At 41.6% G+C, this 19,293-nt stretch overlaps 1 protein-coding gene across 1 annotated transcript; it reads right to left on the bottom strand.

The window, feature by feature from the left end:
- Nucleotides 1-47: 47 nt before the first annotated feature.
- On the bottom strand, nucleotides 48-19,064 carry mboat2a (membrane bound O-acyltransferase domain containing 2a). The gene is made up of 13 exons (XM_088401073.1): nucleotides 18,812-19,064; nucleotides 12,287-12,432; nucleotides 10,703-10,780; nucleotides 7,927-8,022; nucleotides 7,502-7,557; nucleotides 6,658-6,712; nucleotides 6,098-6,284; nucleotides 5,562-5,754; nucleotides 5,111-5,214; nucleotides 4,965-5,029; nucleotides 4,774-4,906; nucleotides 3,898-4,049; nucleotides 48-3,608 (listed from the first exon to the last, which is right to left on the bottom strand). Exons 1-13 carry the CDS (start codon nucleotides 18,893-18,895, stop codon nucleotides 3,455-3,457), a joined length of 1,503 nt encoding a protein of 500 aa, XP_088257199.1. The 5' UTR covers nucleotides 18,896-19,064; the 3' UTR covers nucleotides 48-3,454.
- Nucleotides 19,065-19,293: the final 229 nt, after the last annotated feature.

Below are 19,293 nucleotides of genomic sequence, written 5' to 3'. Positions count from 1 at the left end.
AAAAAGACATTTACGTATTTTCAAACATCAGCGTATCAGCAGTGGTGTTTAAAAATAACCTCTCTTTATTTTGCCACATAAATCAGAATTGTAATGAACTGTCATACAAATCTTTCAATAAATTTCCTTCTGACACAAAAATAACATTATGTGACACAAGCACGCTCGCGAGCACACACCCACAGACACAGGCAGGCGCACATGCACGCATACACACAAAATAAACTGGAAAAAAAAATAATGCGCCATTGAATGCTTTGGCACTTTGGACATATGGAGCAGTTTGCATTGATCTGCTGGTTTTGGTGGCCATGCAGTGTAATCATGTCCTAAATGTTATGTTTGCAGAATGACTGACATCCCTTTCTTTATCTTACAGGTAATTTTCACCTGTAGCGGGCCGCGCTACAAATATACATATGTACGAACTACATGAACACAAGTACACACATACACACACAAACTCTCATACAGGACACACATTATGGCAGGAATATGCAAAATGTTAAAGCGTCCCAAAAAAGAAATCCAAAAGTCAACTTGGCTGCTTTGTTGTTATTTTACAAATGCAACAAAAGAAAGGTCACAAAGTGAACATGAAGTTCCTCATTTGAAGGATATGTAGAACTGTGACTTCTTAGCAATGATGGCGTCAGGACAGAGTCACGAGGGTGTAATGTGTGTGTGTTACAACAAACAAGAAGGCTTGACGTGAAGCAAAAAAAAACAACGCAAGAACCCAGTGTCTCTTACAACGTACAGTAAATGCACCTTGAAACATCCCCTATTCTAACATAAAAAATAAGTTAACACGACATCCGGTCTTTGTACAACATCATCAAGTCAATTGACAACACAATGACAATGAAAGCAAATTGCACTCACTCTTGTAGCCTCAGTACATTATGTGCTTTTTATGCACTGTGCACCTATTTGGACCATTTTATTTCCCAATCACGAAGATCATTATGGTTACGCTCACAATTAAATAAAGATCATTTAAGTTGACTGGGCGTCATTAGAATATTAGTACTGGAACTGTACAAGATGTAAAAAGTCTCATTAGTTTCCAAAATCTCCGCAAATAGAGGTGAAGGACTTTTTTTTTCGTCAACTGAAGATAAGAAGAGTGTCAATTCTGGGAAGGAGGCACGACGCTGTATGGAATTACCAATATATTTCTATTTAAAGCAATTGGAACTGGGGTTTGACATACCATACTAAGTATGTAGAAATGCTTAGACATGGCAAGTACTACGCGGAACTCATAAGCTGCATGGGGCTCCCTGAATCGCAACAATTGACGGACACAACATTGTGGAATGAGAACATGTCAGACTGTACTGGAACGCTAGACACTATTAAAGGTCAAGTAGAGTCAAATATTTTCATGACAGTATGTTTTATGCACCCCGACTAGTCTAAATGTGGTATTCTGGTTAATATTGTTTGCTGAATATGAGTTCAGAAGATAAAACCGTCCATCCATCTCAGGGTGCGGCCATTTTGCCGTTTGCGGTCGACTGAAAATGACAGTCTCATCTGTTCTCTGAGTTTGCTTCATTCATATTCCACAAATGCAATATTAATACCATGTTTGGACTAGTGGTGGTGCATGGAACAACATTTTTGACTTGACTTCCCCTTCCTCTTAAGGTCTCCTTTAATACTGCGCACTGAACTCACTGCTATGAAACACCACGCTTGGTTTTAAATGAAAAATTGTCCATGAGCTTTCCTGCTGCTGTTTTGGTTAGCAACAGAGTTCAAATTGGCTCAGTAGTTAACGTCCGTGTGTAAAAACAGTCCACATCAGTGACAAAATGTGTTTAGAGTACTGTCGCTATAACTGCCAAGTACCATAATTTCCGTATTTCCTCAAATAGTGGCCATGGGTGTTGAAGTTTGTCAGCTGCAAATGATGGTAGGTATTTACGATTTATATCAATTAAAGTGTCGGGAAGAATCAAATACGATACAGAACTAATACATTGTGTAGGTCCTTGAAACATATAAACATGGTCACGCAACATTGTGGAGTGATCACATAGAACACAAATCATCAAAGACGGCGTCTACACATAACACAGGATCAACTTTGATATTGCACAGAAAGCTCGCGCTTTATTTCATCAGTGAAACTGTCAACCTGAAACAGTGTTGCTGTTTTGGTTAGCAACAGAGTTAAAAAAAAAAAAGGCTTGGAAGTTATCCCTTTAACACAACTACAAGTAATTACTTGGGCTGAACAATTACATTTAAATTGACATTGCAGTGAAGAAAATATTTTTTCCCATTCATTTCATTTTCAATTCGCAAAGGCTGCAATGTTGAAAACTATTTTGGTTAGTTGCTAAGCTTTATTTTATTTTAAATACATAATTTACATTATTATTTTATTTATTTAGTGTCTAGATAAATTCAGTGCTTAAGTAGTGCAGTCTATGTGTACATGGAAAGAGGATCTTGAAAAAATAATCACATTAAATTCCAATCGCAATATTGAGGGGGAAAAAAATGAAATTACTTTTCAAAATCATTCAGCCCTAGTAATTACAGTCATTTGTTTTTATTGTGATGAAAAACGACTCCTATTTGAAAGACTCCTATTTGAAGGAGGTATTTCTTAAAGTGAATGATGCACCTAGCAAGTAATTAGCTCATATTGAAGCAGAGGCCACTATTTGCGGAAATGCAAGTATTGACTTATTTGTCGTTTAAGGGGCTCGTTTCATGTTGCAAGGCTGCGGTGTGAAAAACAGGATCATCAAAATAAAATTAACTAGAAAAAAAACCTCTCCTTGAAAGGAATTACCCAAAGTCACAACAGAGTTAATCATCTCCCTTTTCAACCGCACAGATATTTGATGCTGATAAGTTTGCCGAAAAATCAGAACAAAAATATATACTGTGTAAAAATCCATTGGGTGAGACATTTCCATCTCCGGAGACAGACAAGCACTGTGTTTCCTCTTTGGGACTTTTCTATTCATTCTGCAAAAGAAAGCGTCGGGGAATAGTGTCGTCACATCGAAATACAAAACACGTATTATTAATGTCAACTCGGCGTTGAGTGAAATCAATATTTTGAGGATCCTAAGGCCTGTTTGAAAGTTGGCAGCTGATGATAAACGTAACGTTCCCACCTAACAGAGGCTTGTATCCAGACAGTGACAAAAACCCTCCACATACTGACCGCACGTGTATTTGTGTCATCCAAATGTGTTGTTGTTTCACCTGCCAGGTACATAGAGGGTTTAAGGCAGCTTGGAATTCAGTTTTATCTCCATTTTCCACAAGTAAAATGTAATGCAACCACTCTGTCCTCCCTTGCTACTGGAAGTATGGTCAGGTTCCGTCCAAGCACGTCCAAATGTTTGCTTCCTGGTCCGTAAACAGACTCCAGCTCCCAGCGGTGTCCGTTTCGTCCTACTAATGCTTTTTGTGCCGAGCCTCATGTGGTTTTGACTTTCTGGCTGCAGTTGTTTGTGGCGCCGCCGTCCGTCTGCGTGCTTCCCTGTTGACCTTTGGCCTCGCGACGTCGCGATCGGACCGGCAGGGCCAGCGCTACCAGTAGACACAGAAGGTGTAGGCAGAAGTACCAAGACCTAGAAAAACATCAGTCGGTACACAATGAACCCGTAGCAAAATCTGATTTAATCTCCATTTTAGAATGACACTCCTAATTATTGCGGCCATGTTAAAGCGGCGTTAATTTCCTCCATAAATTCTCACAATCGTTCATTATGACGTCTCATTAACTGCAGTGGGAAACGTTCATATCCCCGCCATGTTAGATATTACAGTAATTTCCCCCATTAGGATGGAATGCAAGTCTTGCTCTACTAATTGCCGTAATAAAATCGGTAATCAGCCCTCAATTTAATCCAGACATACCTGTAGAACTTGAGCGAGGGCCCCACAGCCAATAGGACGAACGGCACCACTGTGTAACTGATGGCAACTTGAGTCCACGCCCACGTGATGACATCATAGATGCGCTTGGATATGTCCGAGACCTGGAAGTAAGGTCTGACGTTGTGCCGTACCTAAAAGTAAAGAGAAAAAAAATCATGCTATCTGAACTTGGTCAAGAAAGCAAAAAAAAAGTAATTAAATCGCTTCACTATCCGACAATTCACAACTATATCGCAGTTCATCGTTTGTGTTCTTTATTTTTATTTTTTTTTTAGGGGTGGTGGGGTGGTTTTTACAGTAGACAGTCAAAATTTAGAGTTCCTTGCCTGTAGTGTAGCATAACGTTGTGCCGGAACATTTCAGGCAGCCTTGAGGTCTACTGGAAGAAGTTCAGTGTATAGTAATTTGTAATTTTACAGTTTTACAGTGAACTTCAACAGGGAGTGACCGTGACCATTTTTTTTAAGATAGTTTTATATTGGAACATATCCTCCACAATAAAGGAGGCTTCAATGTAACTTCACAATGACCCAGATTTTGGATGGCCGCCATCGATATTCTTATTTTTACTGACCGAGGCACTCACTTTAATTGGGCTAATATATGATGATTGCATACGAAGGATTTTGTGGTGTGTTGTTGGTCTGCTAAGTAACTGCGGTGAACTCAGTCAGGAAGATGGAAAAAGTAAATATATGGATGTTTCAGGAACACCTCCGGGAACAAACATATCGCCTAATGATTAATGTGCAACACTTTGGCTTGACAAACCCGCAAATGGAAATCACTTGAGCAGTTTTTTTTTTTATTTACGTCCAATTTATTCTTGCGGAAAGAAGCGTTGCGTGTACTTACTGCACGTGCTGCCATGGTCATCCCGATGCCAGTAAGGAATGTCAAGTAGTAACCCGGGTAGACGCCGTGCCACATTGCTGACAGCAGGAAGGTGGCGGCCGTGGGGTTGATGGGACAGCGCTCGTAACACACCCTAAGAAAAATTTCATTAAAACACAACAAAACATTCCTCCCATGTGTGCTTCTTTTACCTTTTGAGCCAAAGAGATGTTTGGATGTTCCAGTTGTCAAGGAAAAGCTTGAAACTGGTGGCAAACTGAAAGTCCCCAAAATACAAGCGCTTAGACGATTCAATTGGGGGCATCGAGAGGAAATAATGAACAGAAAAGAATTGAACCTCAATGTCCAGAATTCTAAGGTTGGAAATCAGGTCCCACCGCGGGGAGCCATCTTTGTTGTAGCCGTTGAAGCCGAATCCTGCTGCATTGTTGATTGCATCGGCTGCAAAGGAAACATACAAATGAAGGCCTGCTTAGAATTCACCAGTGAATTGACACGGTGCACTTTTCCATTATAGCACCAGGGGGAGCTCTAATATCAAAATTTGAAGGCTGCATTTAAAATGCAAGTCCGGTTTTGACCTACTGCTTAAATCGGATATTAACATAACAATAACATTGAAGTAATATTAATATTAAACGTTAGCTGCTTATCTAATGGCCTGATATCCAATGCCATGTATTTTTTTAATCTTTACGCTCCATTTTATAATTGAAATTTAATATAGGGGTTTTATTACTTATTGTAAAAATGCCCCCAAATCCAAATTCGTCTCTAATGGAACTCACCGAGTGTCCAAACAAAGTAGTACTTTGGTCTAAGCGCCAGCATGGCCAGGTAAAGGTAGACCACTTGTAGGTAGAAGGGTGTGTTGAAAATGAAATCTTCATCTATGCAGCGCTCCACTGGGATCAGCTTACAAAGTGACAAGTAGATGGCCAGAGAGATGGCGCAAGTGCACAATTTGGAGATGACATCATCCTAAGTGACCAAGAAAGAAAATAGACAATCATAACAATGAAAAATTGACACCGTCTCAAAGCACACCACAAAAAGCAGCAAGATTTATTGCTCATGGCTTTTAAAAAGTCAATAAGAGGTCGGGATAAGTTGCTAAAAATAGCTGGAAACACTGTGTTCCCTATCATCTTGTCACATTTGAACCAGACTGTGATGATTGTCTTCTAATATTTATCCTTTGTGTAGTTTGACAAACATATTTCACAAGTGTGTAAAAAAAAAATTCTTCAGGTAGACCTGCACAGTAAAAATAATGTTAAATTTTAATGTAGTTATGACTCTATCAAGAAGTTGCGACTCTTACCTTGGGCGAAGGCTCGCTCTGCTTGTGCTTGCCGTTCTCCTTGCCGTTGGCGTTCTCCTGATGACGCGGTTGGTAGCACGTGCCCTCGATGAAAGCCATGTAGTCGTTGTAGGCGCACGTGGGTCCCGCCAGGATGCCCATAAAGTTGCAATTGTAGCTGAGGTACTCCAACAAGCTGGGCATTCGCCTTCGGGGCGAGGCGGGAAAAGAAAATCTCTTTAAAAAAAAAAAAATGGTGCCCTTCTCTTCAACCTTCCTTACATGTCAAGATGTCACACTCTGATGACTCTTCTAATCTCTGCTCTATTTAAGTCATGTCATGTATTAATTCCCTGACCTACTTCTTACATTCTTGCTGAACCCCCACAGCCGTGCTCAGCGAAACGTTTGGGGAAAGAGAAACGTATCCTTAAGACACGTGGGGCTTATTGTTATTTCACTCGAGTCTGCGTCATGCTATCACTTGCCCTTTAAAATGGACTACATTCCTACTCAGCACAAATTGCGAGGACCCGTTCGTTATCTATCTAGAGCAGTAAAAACATACCTGTGTCACATACCTGATAGCAAGGTATTTCTGACCTGGAGTCAGCTGTGCATCCCGTTTGGTCAGACCTGCAAGAAGAAAAGATCCAATAGTCAGCACTCGAGTTCTTTTTTTCCAGGTTTTTTTTTTTCTTCAATGTGATGAATTGTAGGCTATTCCTGGTGTCTGTGTGATTTACAACGTGGCTGTTAAAAGGTAACTTTAAAAAAAAGGAAAAAGCACCCCCCCATCCTCTCTCCAAATGTCACTTTGGAACTGTCCTTCTTCAGCGAAGGTTAAACAAACAACAGTTGCGGTGCTACACCAAAACACGGGAAGGCTCCACTTTCCTAAACGGCACCTTGGTGACAAATATTTTAGGCTGTGAGTCTTGGGGACTGGCTGAGTCAATATTTGTCTTCGGAGCTTACCGTTGTCAATGAGAAGCCCAGCAACAGGGTGACTGGCTGTTTTTTAATTTTTAATTGCGTTTAAAATTGTCTTTTCCTTCACTGTTAGATGAAAGTCAGTCACGTGACACTTCGTGACACTTGATCCCCAAAAATCTGACAGTGTCATATGCTGGCCGCCTGCCGGCCGGATGACATCACGGGATGTGACCTTTCTTGGCCCTAATGTAATGGATGTCCCGGCTTTAACTGCGTGTGTCTTCTTGCAAAACGAAACTTGTGTTTTAAGTCAGCCATTTAACCGTTTAACTGAGCGAGAGGGCGCACTGGGTCATTGCTTTGTTACGTAACAGTATTTCTACTCTTTGGGCTGGCCCCACTAGTACTTGGCTAGGAAATGTGACCGTGTGCTGTTTTAGAAACTACTCATTCTCACGTGAAAAAAAAAAAAAGTAGTATTTCGCTTACCGTCATGTATTTCGAAGGCCAGGCTTGTAATCTTTTGTGTTATCACCATCATGGGCCTGTTGAAGATGAGAACACACAAGCCGTTCAAGCTCCTGTCTGGATGTCAAAACGACTATATCACTTAAGTAATTAAATGCCATATCTTTGGGGAAAAATAAAAGAGGGACAAGGAGAGAAGATAAAGAGTGAAATCTGTGCTCGCCAACAGGCGGTATTGGTTTGGATCTGGTTGCCAAGCAACAACCTTGTGGAGTGTGCAGGCAGTCTGCTTGAATTGTCACAAAAGTGCGGAGGGATCAAAAGCGTGACTCCCTTATTGACGAATCTTATTGGCTCACGGTGGAATAACCCCCCGCATTGCTCTCCGATTCCTTTCTGTCAAGTATCATCACAGCATGACATACATACTGATGTCTGGCGCTTACCCGGTAAAATCTGCGGAGTACATGCCGTAATCAAACACGTAGACGCGTGTGATCTGACACACAATCAAATAGCCGAGCGTCACGATGAAGCAGTACCTGTGCAGAGAGAGGGAGAGAGAGAGAGAGAAAAAAAAATTCTTACATTCCGGTCTGGTGCATGAATGAAAAGAGCCCCCCCGGATAATCTTCACGCTAGCTCTTGTACTTATTAATTATTCGTGAGAATAAAGCAATACGCTTTCTTTACTGTCATGTCATGAAAAATCGTAATGTTAAACATGACATTCTAATTTTAAAATGTCATCTATATTGATGAATGGGAGGAGTCAGGACTTCAAAATATAGTACATTCTCCATGCAGACAAAAGTATTGGGACATCCTAAACGAATAAAACAGAAACAATCAATGGCTATTTGTCAGTGGTGAAAAACAAAAAGACAATGGCATCACTATGGAAATGCTCAAGAAGGGCGGAGGAGCGTCCAACAATGTGCCACTGTTAAAAAGACAAGTAAGTGCTTTCAAAAGAAAAAGCCAAGGCAGAACAAGAGTCTGTGGGTGGACTGAGTACAGTCCAAATGTTAGCAACCTAGCATCAACCATGCTACAAACAATAAAAGGATTGTGCTGCTCTCACAAGGAGCGCACAACACATCGGCCGGAGCCAAAGCATGACGGGAAAAAAGACACAACACGTCCTTTTGATTGGGAAAGCTTGCACCCAGATAAGGATGAAAAATTGTTGGGGGGGAAAAGATTTTTCATGCTTTCCTGAGTAAAAAAAAAAGATGGACAGCCAGTTGCAGTCTAACATTGTCAATCAAAGCTGTAGCCACATTATTACATTAAAGATATTATATATTACATAAAGACATATATTACATTAAAGACCGCATTTCCGTAGCTACCGGGTGTCCGTGTAGATTACGTCGGATATATGACATATATGTTTAATGGAGTATATAATATAAGCAGCTCACCATGTATTTGCTTAGCAGAGGAGTTTTAATCCGTTTTCATGATCCCATTTGCCCTCACTAACATACAACTGTGCTTTTTATGATTGTGTGTGCAGCTGCTATGTTTGCAGAAGGCCCAACAGGGAATCCTACCATTATCCACATCTGATTTGTGTTTGTGTATTCGGTAGCCACCTCCACGAGCCCAATACTACCGTGCCCATTCAAATACGTGCAGAGGAAAATTTCCATCTGCTCGGTTAGCAGCTGTGATTCAGTAAATTCACACTACAGGCTTCACAGCTTCCGCACCAAAGTCACGTGACATGCCATCTAACAGCTTGCAACACAAAGCAGGACTGTTCGAAAGGTTATCTGCAAATCAGGCCTGAGGCCAATGAAATCAAAGTATTAATCCAACCCCTCAATGAAATGCCAAAGATGTTTCTGTTTTTGACAGTAGACAAGAAATGTTAGCATTATTTGTACTTGCACTCAGTGACCAGCAGGTAGCGCTGTGTGTCACACTTGGAACATTCTCGAACATTCTGCCTGACATGTACAACAGGTGAACTGTCAAAAGGGAGAAAGGGGAGTGGCACAGTGGAAGCCGGGAGAGTGGGAATGCCGTGAAATACGATGCTTAGCATTTTGAACAAAGCATTTGTTTTGAGTCACGAGTCACGCTGGGCCGTTTTCACATTTGTTCCCACAGTGAAGAGAGAAAAAAAAGCTTTTGGCAGTTCCGTAAAGTTGGCGTACTGCACTCAGTCCGAGGATGGCAGAACTGAAATAGACATAATTGCCCTGACCAAAGTCAAGTGAGTCATGTGGGATGTTCTAAAAATTAATGCAGAAGTCACATAAGGGTTAACAGAAGCAACAGAGTCACTTAATCTTTTTTTGGCAGTGGTATAGAACCCGGTCTTCAGGGTGTGGAGGACGTCTTACGATTAGAACAAACAAAAAGACAAGTGGATTCAGATAGCGAGGGAGCGAAACTTGTCATCTGAGTCAGATTTGAGTTCTGTAAAATGCTTCCGTTTCTTCCATTCCATTTTATAAGAAGAAAGAATTTAACAATATAATCCTCAGAGTAACATGTGCAAGGTCGCACACAGCGGAGTCAATCTCAGCCTGTCACCACAAAAAAAAAAAAACCTAATTCTGAGGGTTCAACGCCCTCGGCGACAAAGAGGAGCATGTCATCCTGCCACGGAGTTTGTGCCCTGGAGCGGAACTTTTGACACCGACAGTGCAGCCAAGACTAGCTTGAAGCTGCGGGACAAAATGAAAACAAAACTACTCTCTTAACGGGATTAGGAACACCCATAAACGACACCACCTTCGCATGACAATCTCAATAATAACTCTGCTCGCTTCGATGATCGTACACAATCCAGAGACACCATCATATCCCTTTCTTCAGTTAGCATGAGTCTGTTTTTTGTTTTAGGTCATGGTCACGCTAAGGCCTTTAATCATAGCAGCTGCTTTTGGTGGAAAAAAAAAATAAATTGTTAGCATCTATTTTCAGTGCTTAGCCTGCGGGGAAACATTGTCTGTTTACACCTGCACTCATAACCTTGAATTCTGGCATCAAAGTGTGTGTTTGCTCACATGTGTGTGTGTGTGTGTGTGTGTGTTTCCTGATGAGACGCAGGCCTTAGGGCAGAATCATTGTCATCGTAACCCTGGCTCGTACGCCTCAAACAGAGGCAGACAAACAAACGCAGACGGTCGATTCTACTACGCTGATATCGTTTGTCCCGCGCCGAGCGGCTGTTTCTGAGGGTGAAACGTGACGAGCGCTTACTTGTGCATATGCTCCAGGCCGGCGAAGACGATGACGCTGTAGGACAAACCGCTCTGCACCAGAAAATGGAGGGAATACCTGGAAGAAGGGACACCATGTAAATATAGACGCACATATGCATTTTCTTGATCAAAATTGGGGGAAATTTAACTTGTTTTTTTTAACAACACAGAGTGTCGTAACAAATTCAAAATAATTTCATAGTCCAATAAAAGAATGCTTGTCCAGATGATCTCAGATAATGCATTTTAAGATTTCCATGCCCCAAAGGGAATAAAACTTCACGCACGATAAAATCGCTACACGACAACTGATAGTCTTGTTGATATGGCAACGGACCAAACAGCTCGAGGATGAACTAGAAGACAGATTGTGGACCGGGCACCTTCTCTGGTCCAACATCAGTGACTGTTGACCTCACAAATGTTCCTTCTGGAAGACTGGACAAAAACCACATTGAGTGGAAAGTCTTTGCAGAAGAGTGGAATTTGCTGTCCCAATATTTTTGATTACTGAATTAATAGTCCTCAAAAGTGACAGGCAATTACACCAGTTTGACACCAAGAAAGGATAATACAGGAAAAATACTGTTCTTGCTTCTTTCTGTCATCTCCCGCTGTGTCACCTCTGACTGACACCCAAAATGAGGAAATTATGCATATCATCATCCACCATATGTTTTTTTCCAACCTAAAATGCGTCATTGCCGTCACAGGATAGCAATCGGCGCCGACTTGTATTCATAATATCAATTCGTTCCATTAGAGTGTGACAGTTAAGGTATGAATTATAAATAAGAAAGTTGCATTGGTTGTACAATAAGCATGATTTGAAAGTCCATTTGTGATTTATACCCTAAATTTGAAATGCTAAGTAAAGCGTCCCATGCTTGTGCTTTAAATCCTAGCAGGGCACAGCAATCTCTCTGGGATTATAGCCTATTAATGTAGCGAATAACATTCATCGTCTGGCATGCGTTCAACAACATAAAAGTCTTTTGTATTGATCCATTTTAGACAAACTCGCTGCCAAATTGACAGGACTTTTTTTTTTTTTAATTCAACTTCCTATCAGCGACACAGGATCGGTTTTACTCACAGACCAGTTCCTCTTTTGTTGTTGGGATTTACATGATTGTGACAATTGTGAGTTGTGAAATTGGGGGATTATTATTCCGGTTGTATTCATCCTAATATATTTCAAATCAAAACTGTTTTATAAGCAAGCATTCAAAACGCACACTCGCCTTGAGCCAAGTGTCGTTAATCGTCTATTCCAGTGTGACAGACAGCGTTCTAATTGGGTATCTGCTTCAACGCCATCGATTTATTTGCTTTGGCCAAGAGTGAGAAAGGAAGTGCTGTAATCTATTTACGAGAACATGCACCCATTGTTGCTTTAATCAACAATGAACTCAAGTCATTGACGACCATAAAGCTCACCTGAAAACACTATCAGTGAACGCTCGGTCTACATTCCACTGTTTGTTTGACGGAAGGAAGGAAGGTAGGAAGGAAGGAATAAATGAAAGGAGGAAGGAAAGTAAAGAATGGCATGTATTTTACATGGGAAGGAGTGACTCACCAGCCAAAACAGAAGAGAGCCAAATAGAAGCCCAGTAGAGTGGCCACCACATGTCTGACAAAAGGACTGGTCTTACTGGGGTGGAGGTAGAGACGGAACCACACGGCCATGAGCAGCGCAAACAACTGGCCTGCCACAAAATTAACCTGCACGAAAAAAAAGCACAATCGTTAGACAATATAACCACATGTACATTTGCGGCAACTCGGATCTTAGTTTCTCGAGACACCACAACACGCCATCCATTATCTATGCTTCTTGCATGATTTATGAGCGAGTCGTGAGACCGATATAGCCTCAAATGCATACATCAGGAGCTCAAAGTGCATGGGAAAGTGAAAGCTAGGCCGATCGTGTCCTGACAAGTGGACAGACTTTTGGCCTCAAGGTCCTGGACTACATAAAAATAGTCAAAGGCATATGCTAATTTTATTGTGTGCTGTATAATTAATGTTGTTGTGAAAATCAAAAATATTATTGGACAATTTTTCTGTTGGTGCTGATAAAATATTTGTTATCATGCTTGTCATATGATCTCCAGCTCGAAAACCGTTTCATTATCATTTAATTGCTGACCCCTGCAGTAGACCAAACCGGGATTGATTAATTTATCGATTATGGGTTGTTCCTTACAACCGTGTCGATTGTGTGCTCATCAGTTTAGCAGGTGGCAATTGTCGACTGTTGTCATATGGCACTAGGAGGTATTTGAAAGACAAGAGGAACCAAGCAAGAGGATTAAAACTAAAAGGCTTTTTTGCGATTGTATTTGCATAAAGCAAAGTCCGACAACAAAACAGTAGGTTCCGTATTTCCATTCTATTTGCTAGTGGATACAATTCATAGGCAGCCGGAAGTTAATAAGAGGTTAGTGCATATTGACTGGCAGCTACCTTCCATCATTCAGCCCAAAATAGACCCTGCTTCACCTCTCGGGGCTAAAAATAAAACCAGGCCTCGGTAATAAACAAATCCCATCAAGTGACCCTTTGAGCATCCTCCTCCTCTGCTGCGAGCTCCACAGTGGGTGTGTTTCGCAAACACACAGCTTTGAAACTCATTTCACGCTTTGATGACTACACGCTGATCTTTTCCAGAGGATCTCACAGCTGGCTGGTCCAACAGAAAGCCGGCGACTGGCTGGCCGCAATATTCATCGTTGGATCACAGGCCCTCGTCACACCGGGTGGGCGTCAAATATTTTAACGTTAGCATGAGGACGAAACAAATAGTTTGGCAATGTGTACATTTTTCCACAGTGCTAAAAGTTTATACAATAAATCAAACAGGAAGAGTTTGCACAAGTGGGTGTTTCCTTAGAAAGTGTCTGAAGGGCTTAGAAGACAAAAGAGCTAAATGTTGAGGAACTTGAACTTGTGAGTGTGAAGACAGAGCTCCTCCCTGGGTCGTGGCACATTGCACTGCAAGAAAGGAATCTGGTGTGGTGGATTGGGAGGGGTGCGAGGGAACAACTGTATTGTTCAAAGTAGAAGTCAAGTTGAGTGCAGTGGAACTCGAGTCAAAGTTCAGAATGTATTTGGATTTTTTTTAAATGTACCTATATAAATATATGCATATATCTATAATGTAAAATAATAAAATAAAAATAAATATTTTTATTATTATAGTTATTATTTAAATAATAAATCATAAATATTTATTATTAAATAATAAATAAAGTATAATAAATTAAATATAATAAACAAAATATAATAAATAAGAAATATTAAATAATGAAATAAGAAATAATCTGATCATTCAATGGTAGAAAATAGACAAGAATGATTAAGCCTGAGTCATCTTTTTTGGTTATTTGAACCTGCAACTGTTGGGATTTTTTCTGTATGTCTGTTTTTCTGTCAGTGAAACCTGTTAATGTTTAATTGTAGACGTTTTACACTAAACCATGGCATAATCCTACTTCATGTTCTTTCCACTTTGGTGCCCCCCCCCATCAGCTGCAGGTGGCTCTACCACCAAAACAACTCAAGACCAATCACAACATTTCACGTCAAACGCAGTAACAAACGATGTTTTTTTTAAAATGCAACACGGAAGGCATTCGAGCACGTCCATCAGCACGCTTGTCTTGCACGTTAGTGAATAAACATTTTGTAAGCTTCTGCACAAGGGTACAACGTTTATTCATTCATAATACATGGATCCCTTTTTTCATTATTGATCCGCTGAAAACATACCCTGGGGTTCGATGCTCGCACTGTTTCAGATGGAACGCTTCGACAATGGCGCCGCGGGGAGGTTTGTAAGGCGTTCAGAAAATGGGAACACAGATTGAGAGAAATCTTTACTTTAGAGACCGGCTGATTTGATCGGAGTCTGGATATTAGTAGGCCAGACGGCCTTGAAGGCCATTCCATCTATTCTCTATCTTAACAAAAACAAAAACTGTGAATGGCATTTGTTGGGCGAGAGGGCATCCATTCAACGGCCGTTCAAAACTCACCTAACCTGAAAAGCAAAACTCAAAGCAATCACAAAAAAGGACTTGAGGTTGGGTCAAATTTAGTAAATGGTTTTGCAGTGATTGCAGACTATTGAATTGAGCTCTCAGCTCCAGCTGAGTCACAATTTTAAATGCCTCACCCTTTCAAATTGTTTTTGTCTTCTGAAATGTCGCAAACTTGCGTGACACACTTCAATGAATATTTCTTGTCACTGTAAACTTAGGACAGTTCTCTTAAATAAGGTAATGTATGAGAAACGAATCTCTTGCAGTCGTTAAAAATCCCTTCATCACATTCCTCCTTGTCACTGCTGTCCCTGTTTTTACGGCCTTATAAGAGACCCCACGGTATTAATTAACCAGGCTCTCAACCGCAGTTGACTGCCCATTTCCATATTTTTTTTTACAATGTGTCACGATCCACTGAAGTTATTCAAGTACGGCACTGGAGCGAACAAGCAACAGGACATCTGTCATTTTTATGCATATCCAAAACACACACGTTGGAAAAGCTAGACAGCGTACACGATGTTTTGATAGGTGGCAGGCGCCAGTTAGCGATTAGCATTTAAGGCCAATAAGCTCTCAGGCAGTTCCTCCTGGCAGAGGCGGTGCAGCGCTGTGCAACATTTAGCCTCATACGCTGGCAGAGGGAGTGGGAGGAGGAAGTCAGAGCCGGTGCAAGTATGAGCGAGATAAGCCAGCTTCCTGAAGCTCCTTGCTGATTCCAATACAGTGTGTGTGTGTGTGTGTATAAATATATACGGAGAGCATGTGTGAGAGAAACACAAGTCTCCTCCAGGCATCTGTGTCCACACTTCGTCAAAAGTCTCCCATGCTCACTTGTCATTTTTAACTTCTTCTTCCCACTCTCCTCCCTCGGTGAGGCTTTTTATGGTCAGGTGAGAAGATGTTTTCCTTGGGAGGGTCAAGGGTATCTTCATTGCACCTCACTCCTCCATCAGGGAGCCCAAATGCACAAGAGGTTCCAGTCCTGGTGTGTGCTGGCTATGTTTCCTTTGCTTCAGCTGTTGCCCTCAATGACTTGGGAAGGTTTCCAGCAATGCCTCCACCCTGCCGGGAGGGGATCAAGGCCGGCGCATAAACTTAGCTAAGGGGGTCGTTTCTATAACGTAGTTTGCAATGAAAACAACAATGTTGTTTATGTGACACCATTTTAAAGCCTGATTTCTTTTTTTTTCTTGAACCATGGTACCCGGTTTACTTTCGGCCCAAGCTGTCCTGGTGTGCTTCTCAAAGAAAACAAAATCAACAACAAACCCAAAGTAAATATCCAAACACACAAAGTTATCCTACGATGCTGGTCGAGCGAGATCCACTGACAGCTGGCGTCATGCAGCATGACAGATGTCCTAAATTTGGAAACCAGCCAAATTTTTAAGAGCTTAAAGGTGAATGTAGAGCTTCTACTGTTCTTCACTTCTAAAACAACAAAGGCAGACAAAAGGGTTTTTCGTGTTCTTCTGCCAAGAGTGTAAATTCTGCAACCAGCAGATGCCTACTCCGCACATTCCTCAAATGCTAAAGCTGTATGAAGATTCCATTAATGAAGTTTATAGGACAAGCATTTGCTGTGCATACCACTCATGTTATCTAGTGTTGATTGTGCAACATAATTATAATAATGATAATAATAATAGAAATAATAATAATAATAATATCATCAGTCAGCCCTGCAGCATTCCATTAGCAAGACCTGAGGGGGAAGAAATCAATTGGCGTTATAAGACTCCCCAGAGGGCAGCCAATTAAATTCAGAGGAGAGCTGAGCGGAACTTTGACTGGACTCTAGGGCTTTTAAAACAAAATCAGGAGTCCCAAGTCAGGTACTTTTGGGACAAGAGCAAGAACAGAGTGCTTAAAGCCATGTTTTCCCCGTGTGTGTGTGTGGGGGGGGGGGGGGGGGGGGTGACTTCGTTATGTAAATTAAATTGGTGAGTCAATACAGAACAACAAAATCCACCTATCTCAGTGGCCTGAGTTAAATTTCATACAGTCGTTTAAGGAGACACTGAACCCCGCTCAGCCTGAAATATGTCATGGAGGAAATGTAACTCACGAACAAGATTAAACTCTCCAAGTTCCCGTCTAGCCATTAGCCAAAGATGTCTCTCCTGTCAGAAAACAGGGGAAACATTAATATCAGTGCCAACAAGATCCACTCTCCCCATTAGACCGAGCTGATCCAATGATAGGCCATCCAAGATCTTGCAGTCCAGACTAGAAATATGATCATTTGAAACTCAACCCCGCTGTTGTCAGTGTGGAGTTGAGTCTGCCGTAACTGCATCAAAGGTCATGCGAGAAAACCATTTGCAAGTTTGTTCAATTACCATAAGCCTGGCCCACATATGTGGACCACCATCATTCTTCAATTGGAGGGAGCATGACCCCTTCACTGCCGTGATGACCAATTTTAAAAATATGACTCATACAAATATGATTGCATTGACTGCTTTTCACCGATTAAACTCTCTTTACCAACAATATCACAGTTAGGATGGAAAAGTACCGGAAAGAAAATGGTGCTCTCCAAACTATGTGGGCAGGGTGGCCTGGTAGAAAAGGCAACGGACACAAAACACGGCTTGTTGTAATGTGACAAAAGACGACTATTGTGACAAAGTGCAACATGTCACAGAAACAGATGACTTGCACAGTTGGTTAGCGAGTGCACAGAGAAATAGTGTTGACACCTACACAATTAGATTGATGCACATCATGACAGGGTTGCAAGATGCGAAACTTACAAGGCTTGGGGATTTTTCGGCAACACAAGCTCTGACTCTAAAAAGAACCGGTTGCTTGCTTAAAAATACTCCAGTGAAAGCAAAGTGTGCTTTTGTGGACATAAGAGGCGGAAATCCACAGAGGAAGAAGCGGATGCGTAAGCGGTAAAAATGTCAAGGATTCTTCTGGAATCAACACTGTCAGGTCAATATCTTCAAGCGCAAGACCGGTGAGTCAGTCAAGGTTTATGATGGGTGGATGAAGACAGGCCAATGTCTGACAACATTACGAGTCTTTCGGAATGAGGTTCCATCACATTGAGCGTATCATTCATGAGCTTGCACTTGAGGCTTTATTTAAAGTGAGAGGAATGGCATCGTACTCCTATAAAAAGGGAGAGGTGGCAGAGGAGCTAGGGTGAGGAAGAGGTGCACATTTCACACTCCCGTTATAGCTCCGAAGCCTGTCTGCCATGGGAATTGCGCAACTTACACAGAGATACAATCACAACAATGGGTGGACCACCAACATGCAGATGCTTACTGGTAGCCTGCATGCTTCTGATGTTTTCCACTGTATGCAAATATTAAACAAGTCTTGGTTTTATGTTTTGATTGACAGATGAACAGACCCCCCTCTAGCTCTACCAATGCATTCGTATCTCAAGTTTGCAAGTTTATATAATGTCTCAAATCAAAGCAAACAATTAGCTAATAGGCAAAAAAAAAAATTTAACTAGGGTCACTCGTACCTCAAGGCGCCGCTGTAGGACCACACTGCATAAAATCACAGCACGTCAAATGTCAAAACGAGACATGTTGACAAATATAAACTATTTAGTATTAATATATATTTATCAAAACGTAGCCTCGGGTTTGATTTTTAGAAAAATCTGACCACATTTGTTCCAGTGTCATCTTTTCAGCAATTGCAACTGGACACGTTAACCGGTGAATAAGTGGATATGGAAATGAGATGTAACTAGTTAATCCAGAATACGAACGCATCAATAGATGGTGATGACGGACGGACTACTCAAAAAGGCTATGTGGAAGAGACAAAAGGTATTACTAATGTAGTTGCAAGCAAGCTAACGTCGTCAATGATGGGCTGTTCAAGCTCAAAATGTTGACCGGTGCTCCTCGCATAAATCCGACGTTTTTAATCTGTTTTTTGCACACATTGGGCAGTGGTTAGCGATGCGCATCATTCTGCTAGCCTTGTGTGCACACATAGCTAGCGAGCCTCGGCGTCATGTGCAGTCTGGGCTGCATTTTTCCACCCAAAGCCCGAACTACTGTGAGTCGTACCTGGTCGAGAGGGAGGTTGATAATGTCGCTGATGGGTTGCAGCAGAGTGGATCCGGTGCACGATGCCGTGCTTTGGGTAGCCATGCTTGGATGGTGGACGTATAAATCCTTTCTCTCCTTCGTTCCCAACTCCCCCTCGGGTGTGTATCGCCTCCCTCGGCTGCCGCGATGATAAATAAACCGCCACAGCCGCTGCCGCCGCCGGTGCTGCTGCTGCCGCTGCGTCTGGCTGGGCGGTTGTCATCCAGGGCGCACATCCAGACAAAGAAGAAAAGAGTAAAACAGGAGCGACACCACAATCACCGTGTCTTTCGTCTCAACAATGACAAAAAGTCGTTTCAACGGGTTTGCTTAGTCATTTTATCTCGTACCGTTTATTTTATTCATTTGGTTGTGTAATTACCCAAATGCAATAAAGCCAGAATTCGTGGGGAGTTAAACAACTCTAAAGCACTTTTAACACCGCATTTATCGCATAATGA

The sequence above is a fragment of the Syngnathus floridae genome, chromosome 16 (genome assembly GCF_059516105.1).
Source record: "Syngnathus floridae isolate MCC-2025c chromosome 16, RoL_Sflo_1.0, whole genome shotgun sequence".
NCBI lineage: Eukaryota > Metazoa > Chordata > Actinopteri > Syngnathiformes > Syngnathidae > Syngnathus > Syngnathus floridae.
Note: the sequence above shows the minus strand (reverse complement) of the source record. Positions and strands in the feature narration are given on the sequence as shown.